Genomic DNA, 23,942 nt, shown 5'->3' with positions numbered 1-23,942 from the left:
TTTATAAATATTTTTAATCAAAATTATTTCATTGTGATATTTTTGCTACGCCACGCACTGCGCTACGGCGTAGCATTAATAGGCCGTCAGAATGTTGCCTGTTTTTTAGAGATACCAAAGTACTAGTTAAATTTAATTAAACTTATTTAATATTTTTACCTATACCTAGCCTATCTTTCAAGGGTTGAATGCAAGTTTCGTAATAAATTATATGGACTCCAAATTATACTTTGTCTACAACAAATGAAACTCAAAATAAATAATAGACCGGTGTAAGTCGGTGTACATATTTGCGGTTTTGCAAAATAATCAACTTTACAAAGTAAACAAAATTCCGAACAACTAATTACCGAAATCAATGAGCTGCTACAAATTATGCTATATTAATGTCGGCGCAAGTTTTGCGTAATTGAGTAATAACGTCCAATCAATCAAGCGTAGGCCTTGCGCAAACGCAGCCGCACCGTGGTCGGTAACCCAGGTTAACGTAACCCGTAAGTCGTACCTGTAATATGAAGTAATGTGGAGTAATCGTTTATCGTATACAGACGTGTGTTCGCGTCCACGGCTTGCACCATAATGATGAACTTGTGGTTCGAGAAGTTTTGTCACAATGTCGTATTTGATTTCAATTATATTGACATGAAGCGTGTGGACAGTTTCATTGTAAGTGTATTTGTTATTGGTATTTAATCTCACGCAGGTAGATATGTTACTCGGAAGTAGACAGTGCAACTATTATGTTAATAGAGATAAGACCGGTAATTTATCGTCTTCGTGGAATCTAGTTTCTTGTTGAGAAATAAGCTGTTAATCAAATCATTACAAAAATAAAGCATAATTTCATAATACTAAAAGGTGCACACAACAAACAGCAATTTACATAAAACGATAATATTTAAGAAAAAACATACATCATGAAAGGTTCTTGTTCACAATATGCCTTTTATTTTCACAGGAGCGCATGTACGAATTGGAAAGGCGTGAAGCAGAACTGGCCCTGGAAGAGAAGAAGCAGCTAGAAGCCAAGAGGACGTTACTCCAAGAGGCGGCGAGGAAACAGGACGAGCCGGTAGATGACAGCAAGCTCGTGGAAGCCATGTTTGACTTCCTACCTGACTCCAGCAGTGAAGCCCCTGCGCCCAAAGATACGTCTGTCTTCAGCGATCTGCCACAGCCTAGAGCTGATCAGCAGGAGGTAATTTGATCCTAAAATTAGAAATAATTAGTACAACAATTCCAAAAATAACACCATCAGTTCTATTTATCTAAGCAGAAGGGGTGTAAGTAAGTTGCAAGTTAACATATCATACTGGAACTGCTGAAAACGAATGTTAATGCTAGAAGTTGTAAAGTGTACCATCTAACCTAACACTGAAATTAGAAAACCTTGTTTTAATCAGAATTTTTAAAATTACATCATCAATCATCAAAATGATACCGTATTACTCAACGTGCAAATACAGTATAGGTAATAGCGCATAACCTTATCAGCCAGCATTCCAATTATAAAAAGGCAATTAATTAAGATATTCAAATTCCCCGTCATTGCACTGCTATTCAATCTCCGATCTGTATCATATCGATGCATATCTCAAAGTTCACATAAAGCCCGGTCATTTACTTTTTTATCAAAATTGATGCTATCTAGTATTGACATACTTTGAAACGCATTCAAACAGTCAAAAATATCGCATCGCAATCAGAATCACAGCGCCTTCATATTCATTATCATTGTCTGCATTGAAATTAGTCAGTATTTTGTTTGGTCTTTTGTCGAAAGTTTGTGTGCTTTGAATTAACAGACCAGTTTAAAAAATACCTAAAGTTTTTAAAGTCACCATTTACACACCTTCAGATGGTAACACCAATGCAAACAACTTCAGAAGATGAAGAGGACTTGTCAGAGTTCAAGTTCCAGAAATTCGCAGCGACTTACTTCCAAGGCAATGTCACTCATCAGTACTCCAGGAAGCCACTGAAGCATCCACTGCTGCCTCTTCACACGCAAGGAGACCAGCTGGTAAGGAGGAATTATATTATATAATTTACTTTATATTTATGGGTAATATGTTGTGTAATAACCATAAAACAACGAGTGCGCTTATAAATTGAGGAAATGTATTGTTACAAATTATGCTCAAATTATAGATAAAAATCAATGAAATTGAATTCTTCTACAATCAGTCCAATTGATTGATTGCAATACATTAAATGAAACTTACGCAATTTATTTCTGAACGCATTCCAGGCTGCCCAAGCGCTATGGATCACAATACTCCGCTTCACTGGGGATCTGCCAGAACCAAGATACCACACAATGGACCGGGACAATACGTCAGTTATGTCCAAAGTCACAGCAACCCTTGGCAGGAACTTCATCAGGTCCAAAGAGTTCCAGGAGGCTCAGATGATGGGAGTTGACCCTGACGCTTATCTGAACAAACAGAAGCCAAGGTCTATTAGACACAAGCTTGTGTCTTTAACACTAAAGAGGAAGAACAAGCTCGGTGAAGATGTGAGGAGAAAGTTGCAGGTTAGTTCATTTTCATCAATTTAATGAAGTTTCTATTTATAGAGATATCATCATAATAATGAAGTTGTAGTGACCTATCTACCTTATACTTATACATATTTACTACAATGTTGTTACTTCCAGGATGAGGAGTACACAGCAGACAGCTACCAGTCATGGCTAGAATCTCGCCCAACTTCAAATCTAGAAAAATTGCATTTCATTATTGGGCACGGTATTCTACGGGCTGAGTTAAGAGACGAAATATATTGTCAGATCTGTAAACAACTGACAAATAATCCGTCAAAGTCCTCTCATGCCAGAGGTTGGATTTTACTTTCGTTGTGTGTTGGATGCTTTGCTCCTAGCGAAAAGTTCGTCAATTATCTGCGGGCGTTCATCAGAGAGGGCCCGCCTGGATACGCACCGTACTGTGAAGACCGTCTGAAGCGCACATTTAACAATGGCACCAGGAACCAGCCACCCTCATGGTTAGAACTCCAAGCGACAAAGTCTAAAAAGCCTATAATGTTACCCATAACATTTATGGATGGCAACACAAAGACGTTGTTAGCAGATTCTGCCACAACTGCGAGAGAACTATGCAATCAGTTATCTGATAAAATTGGTCTGAGAGACCAATTCGGCTTCTCGCTTTACATTGCTCTGTTCGATAAGGTTAGTTCCCTTGGTAGTGGAGGCGATCATGTAATGGATGCTATATCACAATGTGAACAGTACGCTAAAGAGCAAGGTGCTCAAGAAAGAAATGCGCCATGGAGACTTTTCTTTAGAAAAGAAATATTCGCTCCATGGCATGATCCTACCGAGGACCAAGTAGCCACTAATCTTATTTATCAGCAAGTGGTCAGAGGTGTTAAATTTGGTGAATACAGATGTGATAAAGAAGAAGACTTAGCTATGATAGCCGCTCAACAGTATTACATCGAATACGGTCAAGACATGAACACTGAACGACTGTATACATTACTGCCAAATTACATACCGGACTATTGTCTAACCGGTGTTGAGAAAGCGGTTGATCGGTGGGGTGCTCTAGTGGTGCAAGCATACAAAAAGAGTTATTATGTAAAAGAAAAAGTTCCTGCTTATAGAGTCAAAGAAGACGTTGTAAGTTATGCAAAGTTCAAGTGGCCACTATTATTCTCTAGATTCTACGAAGCTTATAGAAACTCTGGGCCAAACCTTCCTAAAAATGATGTAATAATAGCAGTGAATTGGACTGGTGTGTATGTTGTGGATGATCAAGAACAAGTGTTACTGGAATTGTCATTCCCTGAAATTACAACTGTTGCCAGCCAAAAAACCAACAAAGTGTTTACTCAAACCTTCAGTCTGTCGACGGTTCGCGGTGAGGAGTTTACATTCCAAAGTCCGAACGCTGAAGACATTCGCGATTTAGTGGTATATTTCCTTGAAGGTCTGAAGAAACGATCCAAGTTCGTTATAGCGTTACAAGACTACAAGGCACCGGGAGAGGGTTCTAGTTTCTTAACATTCAACAAAGGAGATCTGATAATCTTAGAAGAAGATAGCACAGGGGAATCTGTTTTGAACAATGGTTGGTGCATCGGTCGTTGTGAAAGGACGATGGAAAGAGGTGATTTCCCCGCGGAGACCGTCTACGTATTGCCAGCGCTGACGAAACCGCCTCCGGACATATTAACTTTGTTCTGCCAAGAAGGTGCATCACATGGGCGACGAGCACCAACCGCCACATACAATGGAACAGAAATTAAAGACAAGCCTCATACATTGCTTGAATACGCTATGGATCATTTCCGGTTGCCACCAAAACGAACTGTCTCCAAGGCACTTACACTTTCCACTGCAAAGAGGGGAGGATCTGAAGAACTTTGGCGGCACTCTAGAGAGCCGATAAAACAGCCGCTGTTGAAGAAACTGCAAGCAAAAGAAGAATTGGCTGAAGAAGCTTGTTTCGCATTCACCGCTATTCTCAAATACATGAGCGATCTGCCTTCGAAGCGTCCTCGTATTGGAAATGAGTATACAGACCACATATTCGACGGTCCACTAAAACACGAGATCTTGCGGGACGAGATATATTGCCAAATAATGAAACAGCTGACTGACAACCGAAACAGAATGTCAGAAGAAAGAGGCTGGGAGCTAATGTGGTTAGCCACCGGTTTATTTGCATGTAGTCAAGGGTTACTTAGAGAATTAACGCTGTTTCTGAGGACTAGGAGATATCCAATAGCTCAAGACTCACTCCAAAGACTTCAAAAGACTTTAAGGAATGGCCAAAGGAAATATCCACCTCATCAGGTAGAGGTGGAAGCCATTCAGCATAAGACTACTCAGATATTCCATAAGGTTTACTTCCCTGATGATACAGATGAAGCATTTGAAGTGGACTCGTCTACTAGAGCAAAGGACTTCTGTCAAAATATAGCACAGAGATTGAATTTGAGATCTAGTGAAGGGTTTAGTTTATTCGTTAAGATAGCTGATAAGGTGATATCGGTTCCTGAGGGCGATTTCTTCTTTGACTTCGTGCGACACCTCACGGACTGGATCAAGAAGGCACGGCCGACAAGAGACGGCATCACTCCACAGTTTACTTACCAGGTAAAAAACAGCACTTATTTCGCGAAATTCTTGTATATGATCAATCTTTCCCCCTTAAATAGTGGTTTAATACTTTTCTTCGACTACACAGGTGTTCTTCATGAAAAAGCTATGGACGAACACAGTACCGGGCAAGGACCGGGCGGCGGACGTGATCTTCCACTTCCACCAGGAGTTGCCGAAGCTGTTGCGCGGGTACCACCGCTGCGGCCGCGACGAGGCCGCGCGTCTCGCTGCGCTGGCGTACCGGGCACGCTTCGGAGACAACAAGCAGGAGTTGCAGGCGATACCGTAAGTTCATAATTGATAATGAGATTTTTTATAAACAAAGTAATTCATGTAGGCTTTGGCAAAGCTGCTGAATGACGCTGCTGATGACCAAACTGTTTGATATTCTTGCAATTTTTGCACATGCATGACGTTATTCATTCGATATAACCTTCTTCAAATAACTGCATTCAATTATTTAACGTCTTACAGTCTTACTTATAAACGTGAATTAAATAATAAGTTATACTTAAGGGGTGTTTAAGAAAAAATCTTACTTATAAACGTGGCTGAACTAAATAATTTTCTTAGCAATGTCTTAAATGAGCTGTCAAATTAAGTAGCCTGACACCCTTGTTTAACCCGGTAATTAGCAAAATGGCTGGATTCTAATCAGCTGATTTTTCATTTCCGGTTTATTGACAGCTCAACTTTTTAATTTTATATTTTACGGATGCCATTGTTGCCATTACATAACGTTTTGATGACAAATATTTTTTTAAGCTACCAACATTCCGGTAGTGTTGAGAAATTAGTATGTTTTTATGACATTATCTGTTCATTACTTAAGACATGCTTAAGCAACGTTTATAGGTCAAAATATTTCAATCACTACTTAAGGCTTTAAGTACTAATTAGTTAAAACAATACTTAGAAGATGATTTGTTGATTTTTATAAGTAAGACTGTTAGTAAATAAGCAGTACATGGTTGTTCTACTTTTCTTTATGTCTCATCACCGTTGTACATGAATAAATAAATAAAGTTCTCATTGTGCAGGCAAATGCTCCGCGAGCTGATCCCAGCAGACCTGATAAAGCTGCAGAGTTCTGCCGACTGGAAGCGAGCGATCGTTGCCTCATACAACACGGACGCCGGCATGACGCCTGAAGACGCCAAGATTACCTTCCTGAAGGTCATCTACCGCTGGCCCACGTTCGGATCCGCCTTCTTCGAGGTCAAGCAGACCACAGAACCAAATTATCCTGAGCTCTTGCTGATTGCTATCAATAAACATGGAGTTAGTTTGATACATCCGCAGTCTAAGGTGAGAAATTTCTTCATAATTTACTATTTTAATCCCTTTTTTTGCCTTATCAGTTGGAGTCCTTTACCACTGTGGTAGATGTGATTCTTCAACAAAAATAAAAGTGAGTCATAAAATGTTTATTTCATTTTCAGGACATCCTAGTAACGCACCCATTCACAAGAATATCGAACTGGTCATCTGGCAACACGTACTTCCACATGACGATAGGCAACCTCGTGCGGGGGTCCAAACTGCTTTGCGAGACCTCCTTGGGATACAAAATGGACGACCTGCTGACGTCATACATCTCCCTTATGCTCACTAACATGAACAAGCAGCGCTCCGTCCGCGTCAAGTAAGGAGGTCCCACACCTTATCGTAGTCAAACATTCCGAATATAGACACAATTATTTTTTATCCGCTTACCGTTAAGTTCGCACGCTTCCCAGCGGTTAGTATATTTAACTTAACATAGTGTAGCATTTACATGCAGTCAAAACGAATGCTTATTATCAATGTTATGGCGTACAGTGTGCCCAGTATATCGAGGCAGTTAATGGTGCTGGTTGCGAGATGGAAAAAGCTTGATTAGGATAAAAATTAAGTTTCTTCCTTGGTGCCTGTCAAAATATACTGAGCTCACTGTATCAATCACAAGATTCACAAAAGTGAGTCGTATCATTGTAGATAAAATTATGCACAATTAATGAGGTCACGTTACTTCTCTTTTCGAAACAAAATCTACTTTAGATCAATATATCCGTCCATACAATAAGATTGAAATGTATCTAGATGTAAAACGATGTTACTGGTAATCCAAATCCATACTATAGATGTTAAGTACAACGACCTAATTTTAGGTATTTGTTCTAAAATGTACTCTCCCATGGAAATGGCTAACTGAAATACGTATCTAAATCTAGAATTAAGTAAAAAATAATATTTATATTTAATATGATTTTCATTTTAATCCAAATTGGAAAATATTCTCTCATATTTATTTGAATTTCAATTTAACAATTAATTAATTATCAAAAAGATCTGTTACAACTTATTTAAGGTGTTCGGTAACAATAACTTGATATGAAAATTATGTACTTACCTACATTTGCAAATTAATGCCTTGTTATGTGCCTAGCTTTTAGCGCTGTTTGCAGGAAAAGAATTTTATATTCACAGCTCAGAAATTAGATTAAGAAATGTCTATATTACCGACAATAATTAACAATGCTTCGATTATTTTCAAAGCACTTGACATTTGTAATATTGCTGGAATTATATTGATAAACATAATGATTAACAAACAAAACTCAAAATTAAAGTCGATAAACTAAACTATCGATAAATTGAAATATCGATATATTCCCAGCAATTTACAAATGTCGCATTGAATTTAGGTGTTTATATATTTATAAAATTAACCGTTTAGCATAACATCTATATAAAATACATAGGTAACATCAATGTATTTATTTAATAGGTAAAGGAATTATTCTAAGTATTGTGTTGATTTGATTGTCAAGTTTCATGCCATGAGTCCGGTGACAATTCAACTGTTTGTTTTATTAATATCGCTTTAAAGTTAAAAGTTGCATTTGTGAGTGGTTGTAAACATGAGTCACAATGATTTTCAGTGTTTTATTTCACCCTTTATACCAACCTACTGTTATGAATATTTCAATTAACACAAAATAAGTGTTGGAGTACCTCTGGGGTCTATATTAGGACCGATGCATAATTAATTAGCGATAACCCGACAGTTGGAAGCTGGATTTTAGTACTTAGTATTCGTGTAAGTATTCAGAATTTCGACTTCATAATAAGCTAGACACGAACCGTCTTACCACAAAAACTTTTAAACGTCAGTTTATGCCTTGTCTAAAAAAATTACAAATTATGACGTTGACATATGGTTCATTTTGCAGCCAAAATTTTATTAGACAAGTGTAAAACAGGGTTTAAAGTTTTTGTAGTAAGGCCATAGATGGCTTACAGTCTGAGTGAGTGGTCTAGGTGTCGCAAAGCGCAAATGGACGAGGTCTTAGTTATAATTTTCGGATCAGGCCGGATTCTCTTTGTGAGTTTTAAGCAACTCTCAAGAGTGAGAGCACCTGTAAATTATTGTACCTATGCATATGCATTTAAAAAAGTCCTGTGCAGCTGGCAGCAGGCTGATCCTCCGTGGTTGAAACCCCGAAAAAAAAACATAAATGATAAGGTAATTAATAGATTATCAGAAAGGGAGTAGCTAGGTGGGATATGTTCCTTCTGTCTGTTATTATATTGAGACGAGTGAATTTAGATAACTTCCCACACAACAGGTTCGCCGTCCTGTAAAACTCAGACTTACACTAACGTTATTTCTAGGCGAACAACAATATAAAACAGTCAAATGTTTACAACAGCTTTCTCTAAATGTCACATAGATGGCGCACCTTTTGCCAATGGACATTTTTGTAAACGTTGAACCGCTATATTTTCAATGCTTATTAATATAAAATATTTTAGGTTTACAAATATGTGAAAATGTAGCTAAGCATTTATTTGTAAGACCCACATTTAACGTCCGATATCGTCAAAAGTCAAAAGAGTAAAGATAACCTATCTTTTCATGAGGTTCCACTCGCGCCATAGTTGCAAGTCTTCGCTCTGATTAATGTCTAGGGACGGCATTATATAGCCGGGAGTACTTTCTGAATTCCGTTTTATTAATCTTTACCTTAAACTTAAATAAAGCAGTACTGCAGATACTGCAGTATTGCAGATTACAGATCTTTCCCAATTTTTTGTGGATTTTTAACACACACACTATCAATAATTGGGCTTGCTACTGACACTGCTGCCTTATTTTACGGAAAATAGCAAGCGTTATGTTATGAATTAACAAATGATTTTCGTACAATATTGTCAGCATTACGATTTTTCTATAATTTTCAGGAAAACTAACGATTTTTATCAATTTACTCCATCGAAGATGGACATCGGAAAAACCATTTTCCGTTTGCGGATAACAAACATCCGTCTTTGTTTATAGCTTGAATAGATTTTATAATCATGCCTTCGTCAATTCGGCAAAACCCTCATGATGTCAGCAATCATTTAAGTACATAATTACACAAATACATAAGTGGGTAGATTTAGAAACTGCAACTAGGAAAGTTAGCCGCCCCATGTTAGTCTTTCTAACTGTATCAAAGACTTATTTAACTCAAAAAGGTTAAAAAACAGTGTTCTGAATGAACAAGAACAATTAAAGTAAAAGCAGACTATTAGAAAAACTGTTAATTAGAACAAACAAAAAATATATATCCGCAATAAAGTCGTGAGACTCTCCCACGGTAGCGCGGCCTATTCACGGAGTTGGAGGAATAATGATGCCTCTATTGTAGCACCAGCAGGAAGTCATTTATCTAACATCAAGAATATGAGTGTTTAGAGCAATTTCGTGTCTGATTTCTCATCCTAAAGTGTGCAATTTTGGTGACTCCGCAGTACCTACCGTCTACGTGAAATGTCAAACAACTCCGCCGATTCACCGCTGACTAAATATTGTTTGATTACTTGTTTTGTACGTTTCTAGAGTTTTATAAATGCTATGTTTTGTAATCTACAATTTTGTGTGTTTAGTTTCACAATAGAAGTAAAAAAGGTCGCAATAGTTGTCATCGACGAAAATACGCTCCTGTAATTTGCAAAATTAAGAACCCTTCGTGGCTTTTCTTGTCAGTCTTCGCTACAAGTTCTTATAAAATCTAGTCGTAGAAAAAGGTGGTGGCGATTTGGGAAAAGTCTTTTTAAGCTATACCAACAGTAACATTATACAACTGCATTAATGATAGAAGTTATTACTATCTCCCCCTAATGATCAGAACAATAGCCGCATACTTACAAGCAATCAATGAGCTATCAAAGAAATTGCCTTTCCGCCATAGAATTTAATAAGATCGTTAATGGAATTGCTGAAATTACCACAACAACTTAATGAAAACTTAGGTATACTTAACTAAAGGCTCTTGTTACTTCGTAAATATTTTGTAACTCAAAAGATAAATCAATATCAGAGCGGAAACAATAAATCAAATCCACCTACGCGTTCACATAACCTTTGGGATTTAAATAAAATCTAATTCAGATTTCTGAGTCAATCCCGTTTTGACCTGGGGACGTATAAGCATGTAAGCATAGCAATGTAAACGTCGAACAGTTTTAAATGAACTGTAGGTAGGTATTGCTAACTGATTTATAGACTGAGAATGTTCCTAATTTAAGTCTACATTACCAACCAATAACAACGTCGGTAAATTACCGCAAACATATTTCATGCTACAGCTGCCGCCGGTAATTACTATGACCCAGGTCACACAGATTACACTTTTACAATCATTACCCCTATTATCGGTAAGACTAACGTGTTGTTACTAGTTCTATATTTGCTGAAACTACACAAACCTGGAACATGCACACTTGGAAAACATGAATGAATAGTAAGTTCCAAGATTAAACCTATCGTTTGTTTAAGAATATATTATTGGTAAATGTAGGGGCTTGTGGGCAAGCAACTAAGAGAATTTTTAGATCAGCTATGTTAGGTTGTCCCCCAAATGGATCAGTGAAGACTAATGTTAAGAAAATAGTCACCCATTCATCAATCATTTGTGTGCTATGAGAAGAGAGTTTAGAGCTGAGTTCTGCGTGTATTGCCTCTTCCAGGCCCTTCAAATTGTGTGAAATTGCACATAAATCTGTAGGTATAAAAAACTTGGGTAATCTCTTTCAAGGTAGGCTGTTAAGACCGAAATTGATTTGAAGAATTGATGCATTGCTGCTTTGATATTTATATTTGATATTGATATTTTTCAAAGTTCTTTCGATACTTCAGAGTATCTTTCGTTCTTATAAAATAAGTTTATGGGTTTATTGTATGCAGTTGTAAATGCACAGCGGCTACTTCCGTATGCTATGCATCATGCTTGCGTCACACTGCACATAATTGCAGCTGTAGATGATCTCTTATTCAACGGAGGAAACTGCCTTAATCGCGGCTTACGATTTTAATCATGACAGTCACTTCATCGCGATACTTAACAGAATAGGAAACGCCAATTATTTATCGCCCTTCTTTTGTTAATTAATTTTAATCTAGTTTCAGGGTTCAAAACTTGCCTGAATGTAGTGACACAACAACAAGTAATTAGCTTTATGCTACTGCTCCACCTGCGTCTTAACGCGTTAAATTTTGGCATTACGCAGATGTGGCCAACGTTTTAATGTCAATTTATACTAATGGCAATATAAATAGCATTAAACGTTAAGCGATAACTCGGGTGTCGGTTTTTTGGACGCATCAAAGGGTTTTAGTGCGTAGCTTAGAGCGCTAAGTGATGTTGGCTACATTAATGCCATCTCAATGCACGCATGCAAGGACGAGTGTAGAGACTTTGTTTAAGCGGTAACTGCATTTTACGAGCACGGTAATGGAATGGTCAAATGAGAAAGCTTTAGTTTTTAGAATTATTTTGTGTGTCTGAGTTTAACCTCTTTAATGTGTGTTAACGCGTTACTTCATGAGGGATTAACTCTTTGCGTAAGTGTAGCCAACACGCATTTTTAATGCAATAAGTAACGCGTAGTTGGCCATTGACATTAACGTTAACGCTAACGCAGATGGAGCAGGAGCATTAGGACGATGGGCTGTCAGAGAACGGCTCGTGGTCATGAACTCGAACGATGTAACCAGCTGAGGTTATTGTAGAAGATACGAAGTATTTTATAAATAAATAAAACAAATAAGTTTTTGAAACTGTTTAACGAAGCTCTTTCAAGAGGCAATAGGTAGATAGACATGAATCTGAATACAAGATGACCTTGCTCACTTCAAACGGCTTCAGTAAAATAATAAAACAAAGCATTGTTTCTTTTTTGCCCGAAATTCAATGGGCGTATTCGTTCAGCTGAATGCTCCACCCACATCTCAGACTGACCAATGCGGAAACAACACATCGTTTTGAGAATAAAATTAAAGAAAATTACTGCAAAAAGAAACTACGTCAACGGTCAACTGAAAATATTCAACGAATTTAAGTTTAGGAATTAAAGATGGATGGAAAACCAACTACGAGATTATTCGAGAACTGAAAAAATGTGGCTCGATTTTAGTCCGTAAAACGTATGATTCCCTATTTCTGCATCCACAGCGAGTCATTTGATGATTTCTCGCCTACCTACCGAAAAAGCGTTTTAAGGAAAAGAAAGTAAGTTTTATTGCATTTACTTACATAGTCGCTGTCTTTCCCGATTGTTCCATCTTCTATTCTGATTCGCCACAAAGCGGTTTAGTAAAGCACGGTCAGGCAACGTGGATTGTGAAGACAAATAAATAGTGCGGCGGTTTTCCAAGACAGCTTAGATCCTGGACATGCAACAGCTACTGAAGATACACTTAATCATCGGCGAAATACGCCGAAATCTAGAGGCCAAACACGACTGAATTCGTTTGAAAAGGTCAAGACAAGATGCGAGAACTCAGTTTCTGAAAATATTTGTGGGTATTTTTGTATTTCGTGCATGAATATTGCACTTGGCTCATAAGCGAATGATAAAATACCCACTTGATTATTATGTACATATAAACTGCCAAAATACAACTTAACTACCTACTTTAGTTAAAGATCACAGTCTCTTTTTTTTGCAGCAGCCGCTTTAATTATCAAATGACGTCCTCATCAGCAATAATTTTAACAGCACCTACTCAAAACAATTGAAAAATAAAACAAAAATTATAATTGCTAATACAAAATTGGTCTGCTTCCTGGCCACCGTTCCCACGGACGGAGATGACATGTTGGAAAACATTGGAGCCCCGGTGGCTGGCGCACAGTTCCCACACTCTGCATATCTTGCCACCATAGATCAACCTGGCAGAATGTAAAAAGGCAGACAATGATTCAATTGTGTGCACACAGATTTCTCACAGTCCCCGCATAGATATAATCGTCATGCGGTTAATTGGTGCAGGTAAATGACCAACCAATGTTCCGGTTCCACTCTCGCCAAAAAGGATGCTGATGAGGGAAAACCTGTGGTTTCCCCTGATTAGCGAGCAGGATGTCTGCCCTCATTTCTTCAACACAATGACATTTTTTGCAGGCATGAATTAATGGTTACGTGCATGTTGTGTATAACGTCATAATTTCTTGTGCACGTCACCGATTGGGAAATAATGTCTGCAGTCACGCGATACAGGCGGCGTTAACGGTGCGAACCAATATTATAGTTTGTATGCGAGGCTTGCTACAGATATTTGCTTTTCTATCCGTGACGAAAATGCAATTTGCCATTTGCAGTAAATTCTTAGTGATTAATTAAGTTTTCGTCTGATTAAGTTTTATGTACCTATTACCCAACGGTAAAACGACTCAGAATTTCTGCTTTATGAAATAAAAATATGCTTCATAGCTAATGAGGATTGAAATCTCGTAACTGTTATAAATCTTTTAAGTTTTACAATTTATTATTTTCAGAGAACAAAAGAAGACTTAATTGAATTACAAGATCCGGCAATAATTCAAGTTATGATTAAGATAATTTACTGTTGATAACAGTTAGCATCTTAACAAACAACAGTGGCAATTAAGACACGGAAATGACCAGGATATGGGTAAAGCCAGTGATTATCGAAACATTGTGTATCATTAGGGTTATATCACCATTTCGTGATTGCCTGCGATCAGCATCACAAGTAAACGGTCATCTTTTACGCGCAATCAGCGTCACTCATTGCATGAATGTAATTGCACGACGAATACTTGGAATTGAGTTCTCATCATCATCATAGTAATCAGTGGCGATAGGTTTCTATGTTAGGAACAGCAGTCGATGGCCGCGGCTCAGCCGGATCGAAGATCAATTGCCTTAATAGCGATCCAATTTATATTGTGACAGTGGAAGCCGGTGATGCGAGCACATGTCATAAATATTAACCTGTTTATTAGAGAGAATCTCGGCAGCGAACAATGGCGGAATGGGTATAAACTTGTGATAATTATCTGAGGTCAAACCCAGCGTTGCGGAACGGTATGTAGGGGAAGACACTTGTTATTATCATGTGAAGAGTTTTTGAAGACGTTCCCACAGACTTCGGGCGAGGCACTGATTCCTCGATTAACACTGATTCATAAGTAGATAATTACACTTGACCCCTCGTTTTAATTAAAACAATGAATAATAAGGCAATGAGAGCCGGTTTGCACAAAACAGTTCGACTGTGAGAAATTTTATCTTAATGATTCAAGATTGTTGTTTCAATTCAAATATTAAAATTATGAGTGGTTTAATGAAAAACAATGTTATTTAAATTCAATTTTATTAAAAAATATTTACTCATATTTCAGAATCACTGCTCCGAATATCATCAACGCGTTGTACAGCCGGTTCACAATACGATGGCCGGGCAGTCTCCACTTCAATATGACCATTTCCAAATATAGAAATACCAAATGTAAAATGATAAAAAGGAGTAAACAGTATTTTTAAATGACAAATCATTTACTTATCGCTTTACAAAATTGACGACATTATTACTGTCTATTCATCGCGTTTAATACTAATTTCCTTGTAATACTGTAACTTTACCAATTCCATAAGATTATATCGTAATTCAACGTTTTGCTACAAAAATATTGATATTTTTTGTACTTCTTATTACACTTTCCACATGGAATGTTCGAAATCACACGTTTTATTAAAAATACACATCAAATCCGTTTTTAAAACAATACATTTTCAAAAGAAATTATATTGGCATAAAATAAATAGAATTTTTAAATTTATAATTTCAGTATTCTTTATCATTTAATTATTGGGGGTCTGCAGATCGAGCGTGACGTGCGGAAAAACGCGCGAGCGACGCTCTTCTTGAGACATTCTATGAAATCTGCTACGTTTGCGTACAAAGTGGTACGTTGTCGCTGTGTATCGCATCGCGCTCGATGTGCAGAGCCCGTACTGCTATGGACTAACGCTAGCTACTAAACTACATGTATTGTTCGTTTAAAATCTCCGTAATATACATACGTACAGTGACAGCTACGTGTCAATAATTGGATTTTATTATTATCGTCAACAAAGTGTAGTGATTAGATAAATTGTGCATACACATTGAGACCGATCGACTTGCACTCACAGAAGCAAATAAAATAGTAGGTATAAACACTAATGTATAAGAGAAAAATACTATATCAAGTATTCTGAGATAAAAGGACTTATTTGGCTCTTCTCTAACTCGATTGTAATAAACTAATATTCTAGGTTATCTACTTAATTTATACAAACCAATAACATTAAAATCACTCTTAACTCAATCTCGTAGAATTCATTTTCCTTTACCCAAACGTATTAATAATATTTAACTTTAATTAGAATAGTATTATAGTATAAACGCAATGACTTGTCATGGATATTACAACTATTTGGCCCCACAGAAACAAATCTAAGAGCAGAGAGATCTCTTTTTATGACGATGACAATGAACGAACTATTTTTAAATTGGTGTATATTAAATGCCGGAGTAGGAACTACCTCCCTGTATACCTCAGTGTTCAAAAGCAATATATTGTTGAGCACTGTTCGCAATTGTAAATAAATGAGCTGTGGTAAGCGCTTTGAAAGGGCGAATAATTGCTCAAATTAAGTAGGACTAGCAGTTACCTACTGGTAGTAAAATATGTAAGTAAGTGGAGAACACTAGTTAGCGAATTGGAAATTGTTAATAATCTCTCCCTGATTTTGGTTACAATTTCTTTAATAAAAATTACAATAACTTTCATAAACAAAATGAACAATGGCTATAATTTAAGCCTGTGTATTTAAAACCTCATTACCAAATTGAATCTCAGAGAGATTGGTAGGCCTAGTAAATTATCTAAATCAAGCCTTTTTAGATAATTTTACAATAGTTGAGCGACGGTGTAACAATACCTTTTTTCTTGGAAATTTATGCACTTATTGATTTTCTAACAAGTGTCGTATTTGGCCTACTTCCAATCCGCTAACCGTGTGAAACAAAGAATATGTTATAGGACAGTTACAGCTCTATTAGACGTTACTCTAGAAATTCGCATATTTTATAATGCATACCCAAGGTAAAATAAAAGAAATCAATCGAATTAACAACAAGTATAACACTAGTAGAGCCATATCTTGTGCTGGCACCAAATTTGACGTCTATTTGTTAATACAAAATACACCTTATTTTGATAAGCTTAGAGTATATTTTGTATTAACAAGTTGCCAAATAAAATGCCATCGTGTATTGTATTTATCACATATTCCACTTCTACTATGGTACTGTTGTCACAACTTGCTTTTTATTGCTGATTTTTAACCTTAATCATAGTTTTGGTGTCATAATCTCGTAGATATACAAACATATAGTTTAGATATATTTAGGCACACATTATAGTGTCCACATATTGTTTAGCGCCTGCGGTCCTAAGCTCCCAAGCAAAGCAAACTCGCGAAGTGGCACTTTCTTTAATTATAAAGCTTTCTATAATCTATAGACCCTAACATGATCTGTTAAACGTAACTCTCATATTAGTACACTAATTCGCTTTTTCAGGTGACATGGAGTCACATCTTCAGAAAAGGTTTGATACAAATATCTGTCTGACATCGTCAGTAGGAAATCAGTCACAAAAGTAAATTGTTTAATATTGCACAAACTAATGAGCTACACATTTTCTATTGTACATTTCCCCCTCCTGAAGGTACCTCAACAAGCAGGTTATGTCACTTGCGCAAAGTGCATGCGCTAATAAAAACTACGCTGTTTGTAACAGCATACAATACGTATAGAACATACCATTTCACTTGAACGACTTAAAATACGTTTTTTTCAAAAATATTACCCACTTCTAGCACAAGCTAGAGATCATGCTATGATGAATAGACATTAGGCACTATCGAAATTATACAATTACTGTCTTTGAGTCACTCACCATATGTCTGTGTGGTACACGAGACGGCGTTCTTTGGGTCACATTAACACAGTTTTTAGTTGCCACAGAGTAAATTATAACTGCAGACTGTCTTCGTCCAGCCTGCAGTCCATTGGCTATTGAAGAGTGTTGTCTGGTAGTCTGTGGGTGTTGTGAGCATCGTGGTGCCAGCCGGCGGCGGTGTCTGGTCGCATCACGTCGTCGACGGGGGCGCACACGGGCCTAGGCCCGGGCTCAGGAGTATACGTGAATGTTAGGCCCGTCGCGTATATTATGCCGTCGTTCCTGACCAGCGACACTGGTACCTGAAGACAAATTATTGAATTGATAAAACAGATAAAATATAGGAATAAATACGGATAATAAATAATAAACCAATAAGTAGGTACACCGCATCAATGTGATTTTATTTCATGAAAGAGGGGTGTGACTAAAGCCTGGGAAAAATCGAGAGCTTACCTACTTAAATTAAAAAAAAACCTTGTTCGATAAGTTCGAAAACAAGTTAAATTTTCAAAGTTGAAGATGGTTCTAGACCGACTTTACAAACTCGGATGTTAAGTTCATCTATTTTAATTTTATTCAATTTTTTTTTATTGTAAATCAAAAATGATAAACTGTGTGATTATACTTGAATTCATATTGTATTGTTAATATTTTGGTCAGTTTCCTCAATTAAGATGATGAATGCTGGTTCTAGCAAAAATGTTGTAGGTACCAAATTCATTCAATTATTAGCCTGTTTCAACTTCGTGACTAATCAAGTTAATTACAACAACAATGAACAAGTTATCCAAGTCTTAACAATGATAACAAACTGGTAAATGAAGATATGTTACGCAGTCGCATATCATAGTAGATACCTCTACTACCTCTACTACCTATATTACCGTTCATTGCTAAAGTTCCAGTAGATTTCCAGTAGACATTAATAATTCAAGTCCACATCAAACGCATAGTCTGTTATTAAATCGATTTCGATATTCAATCGAAGGGTGCATTATAAACCATTGTTATCTACGCTACAATTTTATATCGCCAATACTATAATTATCTACATTTGCATATAAATCCGCATATTTGTTTATCAAGAATCCAGTTTTGAGAACGTTACTTTTAAAATTCCTGATTGAATATTAACGAACAAAATAATAATAAACATTCGCTAAGAAACCAGATGTTCTAGACTCGCAGACTTGGAACAATTGTCGCCGAGACCAATTACAAGTGGTTTAATAACTTTGTTATTGTTTGTATATTATGTCGATTGTTTTCTAATCACCAGTTGTGAGACACAGGTGTAGCTCGTCCTTTCGGCGACGGCCTATCATAACATTTACGAGTATATTTTTATACTTGTTCCCGACCGAGTTCCCACGGCGGAATAAAGTTTCAACTATTAAACGCTGTGGTCGCGATGGTCACTTCCTGACCCGACGAGATTATTTGAATAGGGTGCTGGTAAATAGTAGGTACAGTTAACAAAACCGATAAGTGTTCAAACTACTGTTTAAACCACGTCATACAGTATTAAATAAAAAAAAATTGTGTAAATCTGAAACTTATATTTTATGGGCGGCGCTTAAAAAAGTTTTCGTTGACGGTACCATATGTATATGATCAGAAAAGAAATTTCAGATTTAATAACACGTTCGAAAATACATACAGCCAAAGAACTTGAATGAATTGCAGAACTTTTTATGAAAGTTCTATTAAATACTATTAAATTTCAACAGTTCAATTAAGTACTATTTAAGAGATAGATATTTGAAAGAATGTCTCAAATACTCCTTGAGACATTGTCATATACTTAGGCTAAGCTGCTACGAATCGACATCTCTTTACAAAGAAACTACAACTAAGTGTGTATTTCTAAGCTACCCTCTGTAGTTACCTGCGTAGGCTGTCGCACCCAAAGCCACTGTCCTCTAAACTGCGAGATGTCAGGCACGACACACAACATGGACTCCGCACACCGGTACATAGTTTCTGCTTCCACATCGCCGAACCACACTTGAAGAGACGGCGTGAAGTTGTCACCAGCCAGCTCCAACATGGCTACGTCACCGCCTCCGTTTAAGTTTAAGGAGTGGACTAGTGGCACTGGTGTTACTGGCGACCTGAGGATAGAAAGAAGTTTAGAGTGGTAGTAGATAAAACTTTTTTTGATTTTGAGAGGTCCTGCATTATGATTATGATCAATAAGTCCAGTATGAAAGGGTGGGTTAGTAAAAAGATGTTAACATCGCGTATTGATAATAAACTATGGATTGGATAAACGATCAATCATATGCATCAATGCAAATACCTATTTGGAAGAGGTTTGAAAATTAGATACTGGTTCACGTAACAGGTATGGCGAGCTTTTTCAATGTTCAATTAGCTTTAATTAAAGGTTAGCATAATATTGCTGTAAATAAATTGAAGCAAAGTATTTAACAACTGCTAAAAGTTAAAGAACTTGTTTCAGGAGTAAATCTCGGGCAAACGGCAAACATTTTTAAACGAAGTATTTTGATATTCAAATAAAATATTAATAAGTTTCGAAGGATTACAATTGGACTATAAAATGGCAAAATACTGGAGAGGATTTAGCGGGCCCCAAACCTTATCGCAGATCATTCGATACACGTTAAACAAATTTTAGGGGTGCGACAAAATTGCAGGGGTGGCAAAAAGCCCAAGAGGGACTCCTACACGATCGAATTACTTTTATGAAACTAAATATAAACTTGTTAATAGTTTAGTTTCGGAGTAATTAGCTACATGTGGCCACAGCAATGTCGGGTATCTATAAGCTGTGACATCAATAGTCGGCTGTGCTCGATAGGTTCCCAGGGTGTCAAATCGTTGCATGTTTTGATGTGCGTGCGAATTTTCACCATGTTTTCTTTTATATGATGCTATAAATATTGCTACTGTTTAATCTGTTGGTCGTTTACGAGTGTTTTGACAACATACAGGCTAATATATCGGATTATTTCGCGACAGGTGCCGTGGTAGTTCCCAGGGTGTCAAAACTAACTGTTTTGAGAAACGTGCGAATTTTTCTAATGTTTTTCTTCGTTGGTAATTAATACATGATTATCTTCTTACATACAGTGGATCCATTACGAATGAAATGGAGCCATGACTATAAAAATAAAGCTGCCAGATCTAAATAATCATGACTGTGTAAAAGTTAGTTAATTTGGAAACACTGATAAGATAGTTCAGTGGACAATAACTTATACAAAGCGAAAACTAATGTTTTATTTGATCGGTATATAAGATAACGAGTCATTAGACTACCCTATGCCTATAGTTAACAACTGAGTGAGCTGCAAATGGACACAAATTAGATGAGAAAATGCTATCAAGAAGGAATTAATTACATTTATTTAAGGAGTTTTGATCCGAAGAAGTTACTGTTTTAAAGAGGATTATGCGATCAGAATTTATTCGTCGATTCGTAGAATTTGTACCGTGGAGCGTACAATATTTGCGGCGTCTAGCGCCTGATTGTTATCATCGTGGGGACCAATTGATATCATGATTGTCAGGATGTCAATCGTTGCATATTATGATAAGCGTGAGATGCTCTACAATCCTAAGGGATATATCGCAAAAAATAGATAAGCAAATATGTATTTTTTGAATTATAAAATAAAATATGTATTTATATTGTCAACCCTGGTAATCATAAGCTAAGTACTGTGACCGATGGCAAATAAATAGATAGGCACAAAGTAGTACTTATTACGAGGGAAATAAATACTTTTTTTATATTGTTTTTTTTTTACTTTAAACACTATATTTTACTTTAAACTGTATTTGGTTTTCTAATTCGATTTGTGTAATAGTTACAAATATCGAATTAGACAACAAAAACATATATATGATTATGGTAGGTAATATGGTATATATGGTAAAGATAATTATGGTAAAAGTTATATATTCTTCTTGCTCCGTTAACAAGTTACTTGGGGTTAATATTTCAAAAATTCTATTTTATTAATTTGACCTTTACTTCTGGTTTTAGAACTACTAGACATAATTTAACCTCATCTTTATATGGGAGATACAATGAAAAATCTTGGACACCAAAAACTGCCTTTTTTACTACATGACAGGGATTATTTTTTAAAATAATACATATCATACCTGACAGGCCCCATTCCTTCATAAAACTGATATTCAGCCTTATCAGTGGAGATGATTGTCCAGCATGCTCCGTCATTGATCATCTCTTTATTTGGCTCCTTAGGGCACGGTGTGGCTTGAAACTGTATTATTCGTTCTTGCGAGAGGCATAGATACATGCGTTCAGTGTCCTTCATGTAGAACGCACACTTGTGAAGCTGGGATACCGGGTCATCTGCTTCTAGTAAGGCCATTTGTTTGTCCACCTGGGTGAACAGTGTTATTATTAATAATAAAATTTAGGTTTAATTTTGACATTGTACTATGCTTTTGAGCAATTTTATAGACATTCCTAAGGATGTCTGGTTGATTTTGACACTGATGAATATAATATTTTTAATATACTCAAATATATAAATTGAAATACATGAGTATTAAATTTGTTATAAACGGTAACAGTTGTGGTTGTACATGCAGTTCAAAGCATTAACTAGTTCACAATTTAATCATCAATTTTACGTCAAGAAAGTTTGTGTCTGAGTGTAGAATGTGGTGGTATCATAACAATTATCTTACAATTTTATTTATTGGTCTTTGTATGTTGACGTTTTAAAGACATAAATATTTCAGTATTTTTTTCTTATTTTGAATGCAGTGTTCTGTCTGTAATTTAGATTATTGTAATTTTTTTTATATGAAAAGAGACCTGATTTTGTAAAAAGTAAATGAGAAAATTTTTAAAGGGTCAAAAATCTTAAATGAATGTATTTTAAGACACTATAACATGCATACAAGAGTATTTTAAACCAAATAATAACTGTGTAAAGTAGGTTCTAATCAATTTAGCATGTCTACATCAACGGTTTAAAAATGTTTGAGTAAATAATGTTTATGATTTGTATGTGAGGTATCAAATTACTATTACATGGACTACTGTTTGGATTTAAGAGGTCCACATAGTATATGTGTGTGCATAGTCTTACCTTTCTTATTATTAATCTGGGTAGTGCCATGCCTGTGACTGAGCACACAAGCTTCACAGTGGAGCCATAGTGTACATATCCGTCTCTAACAGCAAACTCCTCCGACTCACTCTCATTATCATCCAGCAAGTGGATGGTGAACGCTCCCCACTGTGTGGAGGATGCATGGAAGTTGCCATTCTCCACGTGCAGGTATCTGGTGGACACGGTCTGAGACCTCAGCCTGTTGAACAAGGCTACTTTTGTTCCACTTGCAATACACAAGTCTGCATTCTTCAGAGATTGCTTCTTTTTAGATGGCTTAGATATTACTTTTATTCTTTTACTATTGAATATACCAATGTCATGGCCATTACCATAGAACATCTTCACCGACAGCATGAAATGCTTCCTTTTATCAGAATCAGATATGTACAAAGTCTTAGCGGCACAGTACTGCTTGCCATTGTTGAGGTCCAGCTGCTGCATGTCCTGATCAGAGTTGCCAATGCCAATGAAGGCACACAGCTGTGCTGCCTGCTCAGTCTCTCCCTCGCGCAGCATGCGCTCGCGCCGCAGTCGCCAGCCGTCTCCGAACAGATAGATGCAGGGTGGTGGGCAGAAGAACCGTTTTTCATTACCATAAGACTTTTGTGCGACCTTAGCGTGCAGGATGACGACGACCATGTCAGATCGGTCGCGCAGGTAGCGCTCCATGGCCTCGCGCGTGAGGCGGCGCTCCTCCGGGCGGTAGGCGCCGGCGCCGGGCCCGGCCGCGCCCGCGTACCGCGGGAACAGCGCCGCGTGCTGCGCCGGCGGCGAGGCGCCGCCCGCCAGCGCGCCCGCGCCCGCCCCGCCGAACTGGTGCGGCATGCTCGCCACGGCTGCCTTCACCTTGCTGCCGCCCGCATAGCGCGCACCCGGTCCCGGGTCGCGCACAATGATGCTCCCGTTCCCTAGCTGGCGTCACTTCTCCTATGGCACATCGCCGGCAGGCCAGTACGCGGCTTAAGCGTCCTCCCTGCTCCTCGAACGAAGGGCGCGCGCCCACGGGGTAGATTCCACCAAAACAACGTCGCCCCCGGGTCCGATTATCTCGTCGATCGATACACTTTTGTATTATTCACGCCCCTCGTCAGTTAATTACGCTGGGAACTAGCACACATTTCGTTCGAGACACCTGTTCGACGATGGTATTTTCGGAAGGTCCGGGGCGAAGATACGTCGAATGCCACTCGCGGCCGGGGGACACTTGTCCTCGTCCTCGACCCGACAGTTTTCGATTTATGATTTTATTTTACGAAAAGTTGACCAAACTTCTGTTTATTCGAGTATAAATACGACAACGCCAGATGCGCGAGCTGTCAAAATTGACCATAGACACGGAGCTGTTTGCAGGCGTGTTGTCGACTACACGCGCGCGAATCGACAGAATCG

At 37.5% G+C, this 23,942-nt stretch overlaps 2 protein-coding genes across 3 annotated transcripts in view; one reads left to right on the top strand and one right to left on the bottom strand.

The window, feature by feature from the left end:
• LOC110373160 (myosin-VIIa) overlaps positions 1–8,051 on the top strand; it is a 45,896-nt gene extending 37,845 nt beyond the window's left edge. For both annotated transcript variants that reach the window (XM_021330343.3, XM_021330342.3), the window contains 7 exons: positions 959–1,198; positions 1,859–2,023; positions 2,252–2,536; positions 2,660–5,128; positions 5,220–5,419; positions 6,175–6,442; positions 6,577–8,051. In XM_021330343.3, the coding sequence (XP_021186018.2) occupies positions 959–1,198; positions 1,859–2,023; positions 2,252–2,536; positions 2,660–5,128; positions 5,220–5,419; positions 6,175–6,442; positions 6,577–6,783 (3,834 nt within the window). In that variant the 3' untranslated portion in view covers positions 6,784–8,051. The remainder of the gene's footprint in view (positions 1–958; positions 1,199–1,858; positions 2,024–2,251; positions 2,537–2,659; positions 5,129–5,219; positions 5,420–6,174; positions 6,443–6,576) is intronic.
• Positions 8,052–14,769: 6,718 nt separating this feature from the next.
• On the bottom strand, positions 14,770–23,939 carry LOC110373069 (suppressor of hairless protein). The gene is made up of 4 exons (XM_021330188.3): positions 22,527–23,939; positions 21,565–21,809; positions 19,316–19,541; positions 14,770–17,726 (listed from the first exon to the last, which is right to left on the bottom strand). The coding sequence occupies exons 1-4, from the start codon at positions 23,376–23,378 to the stop codon at positions 17,538–17,540; spliced, it is 1,512 nt and encodes a 503-aa protein (XP_021185863.2). The 5' UTR covers positions 23,379–23,939; the 3' UTR covers positions 14,770–17,537.
• Between the last annotated feature and the right edge of the window lie 3 nt (positions 23,940–23,942).

Source organism: Helicoverpa armigera, chromosome 6 (assembly GCF_030705265.1).
Source record: "Helicoverpa armigera isolate CAAS_96S chromosome 6, ASM3070526v1, whole genome shotgun sequence".
NCBI classification, from domain to species: domain Eukaryota; kingdom Metazoa; phylum Arthropoda; class Insecta; order Lepidoptera; family Noctuidae; genus Helicoverpa; species Helicoverpa armigera.
This window is presented reverse-complemented; position numbering and strand designations above follow the sequence as displayed.

Coding starts and splice junctions, on each gene's coding strand:
- LOC110373069 (XM_021330188.3), bottom strand. CDS start 23,378: ATGCCGCACCAGTTCGGCGGGGCGGGCGCGGGCGCGCTGGCGGGCGGC. Junction 21,810..22,526: donor CCAGATTAATAATAAGAAAG/GTAAGACTATGC, acceptor CTGTTCACCCAG/GTGGACAAACAAATGGCCTT. Junction 17,727..19,315: donor GGGTGCGACAGCCTACGCAG/GTAACTACAGAG, acceptor ATTTGTCTTCAG/GTACCAGTGTCGCTGGTCAG.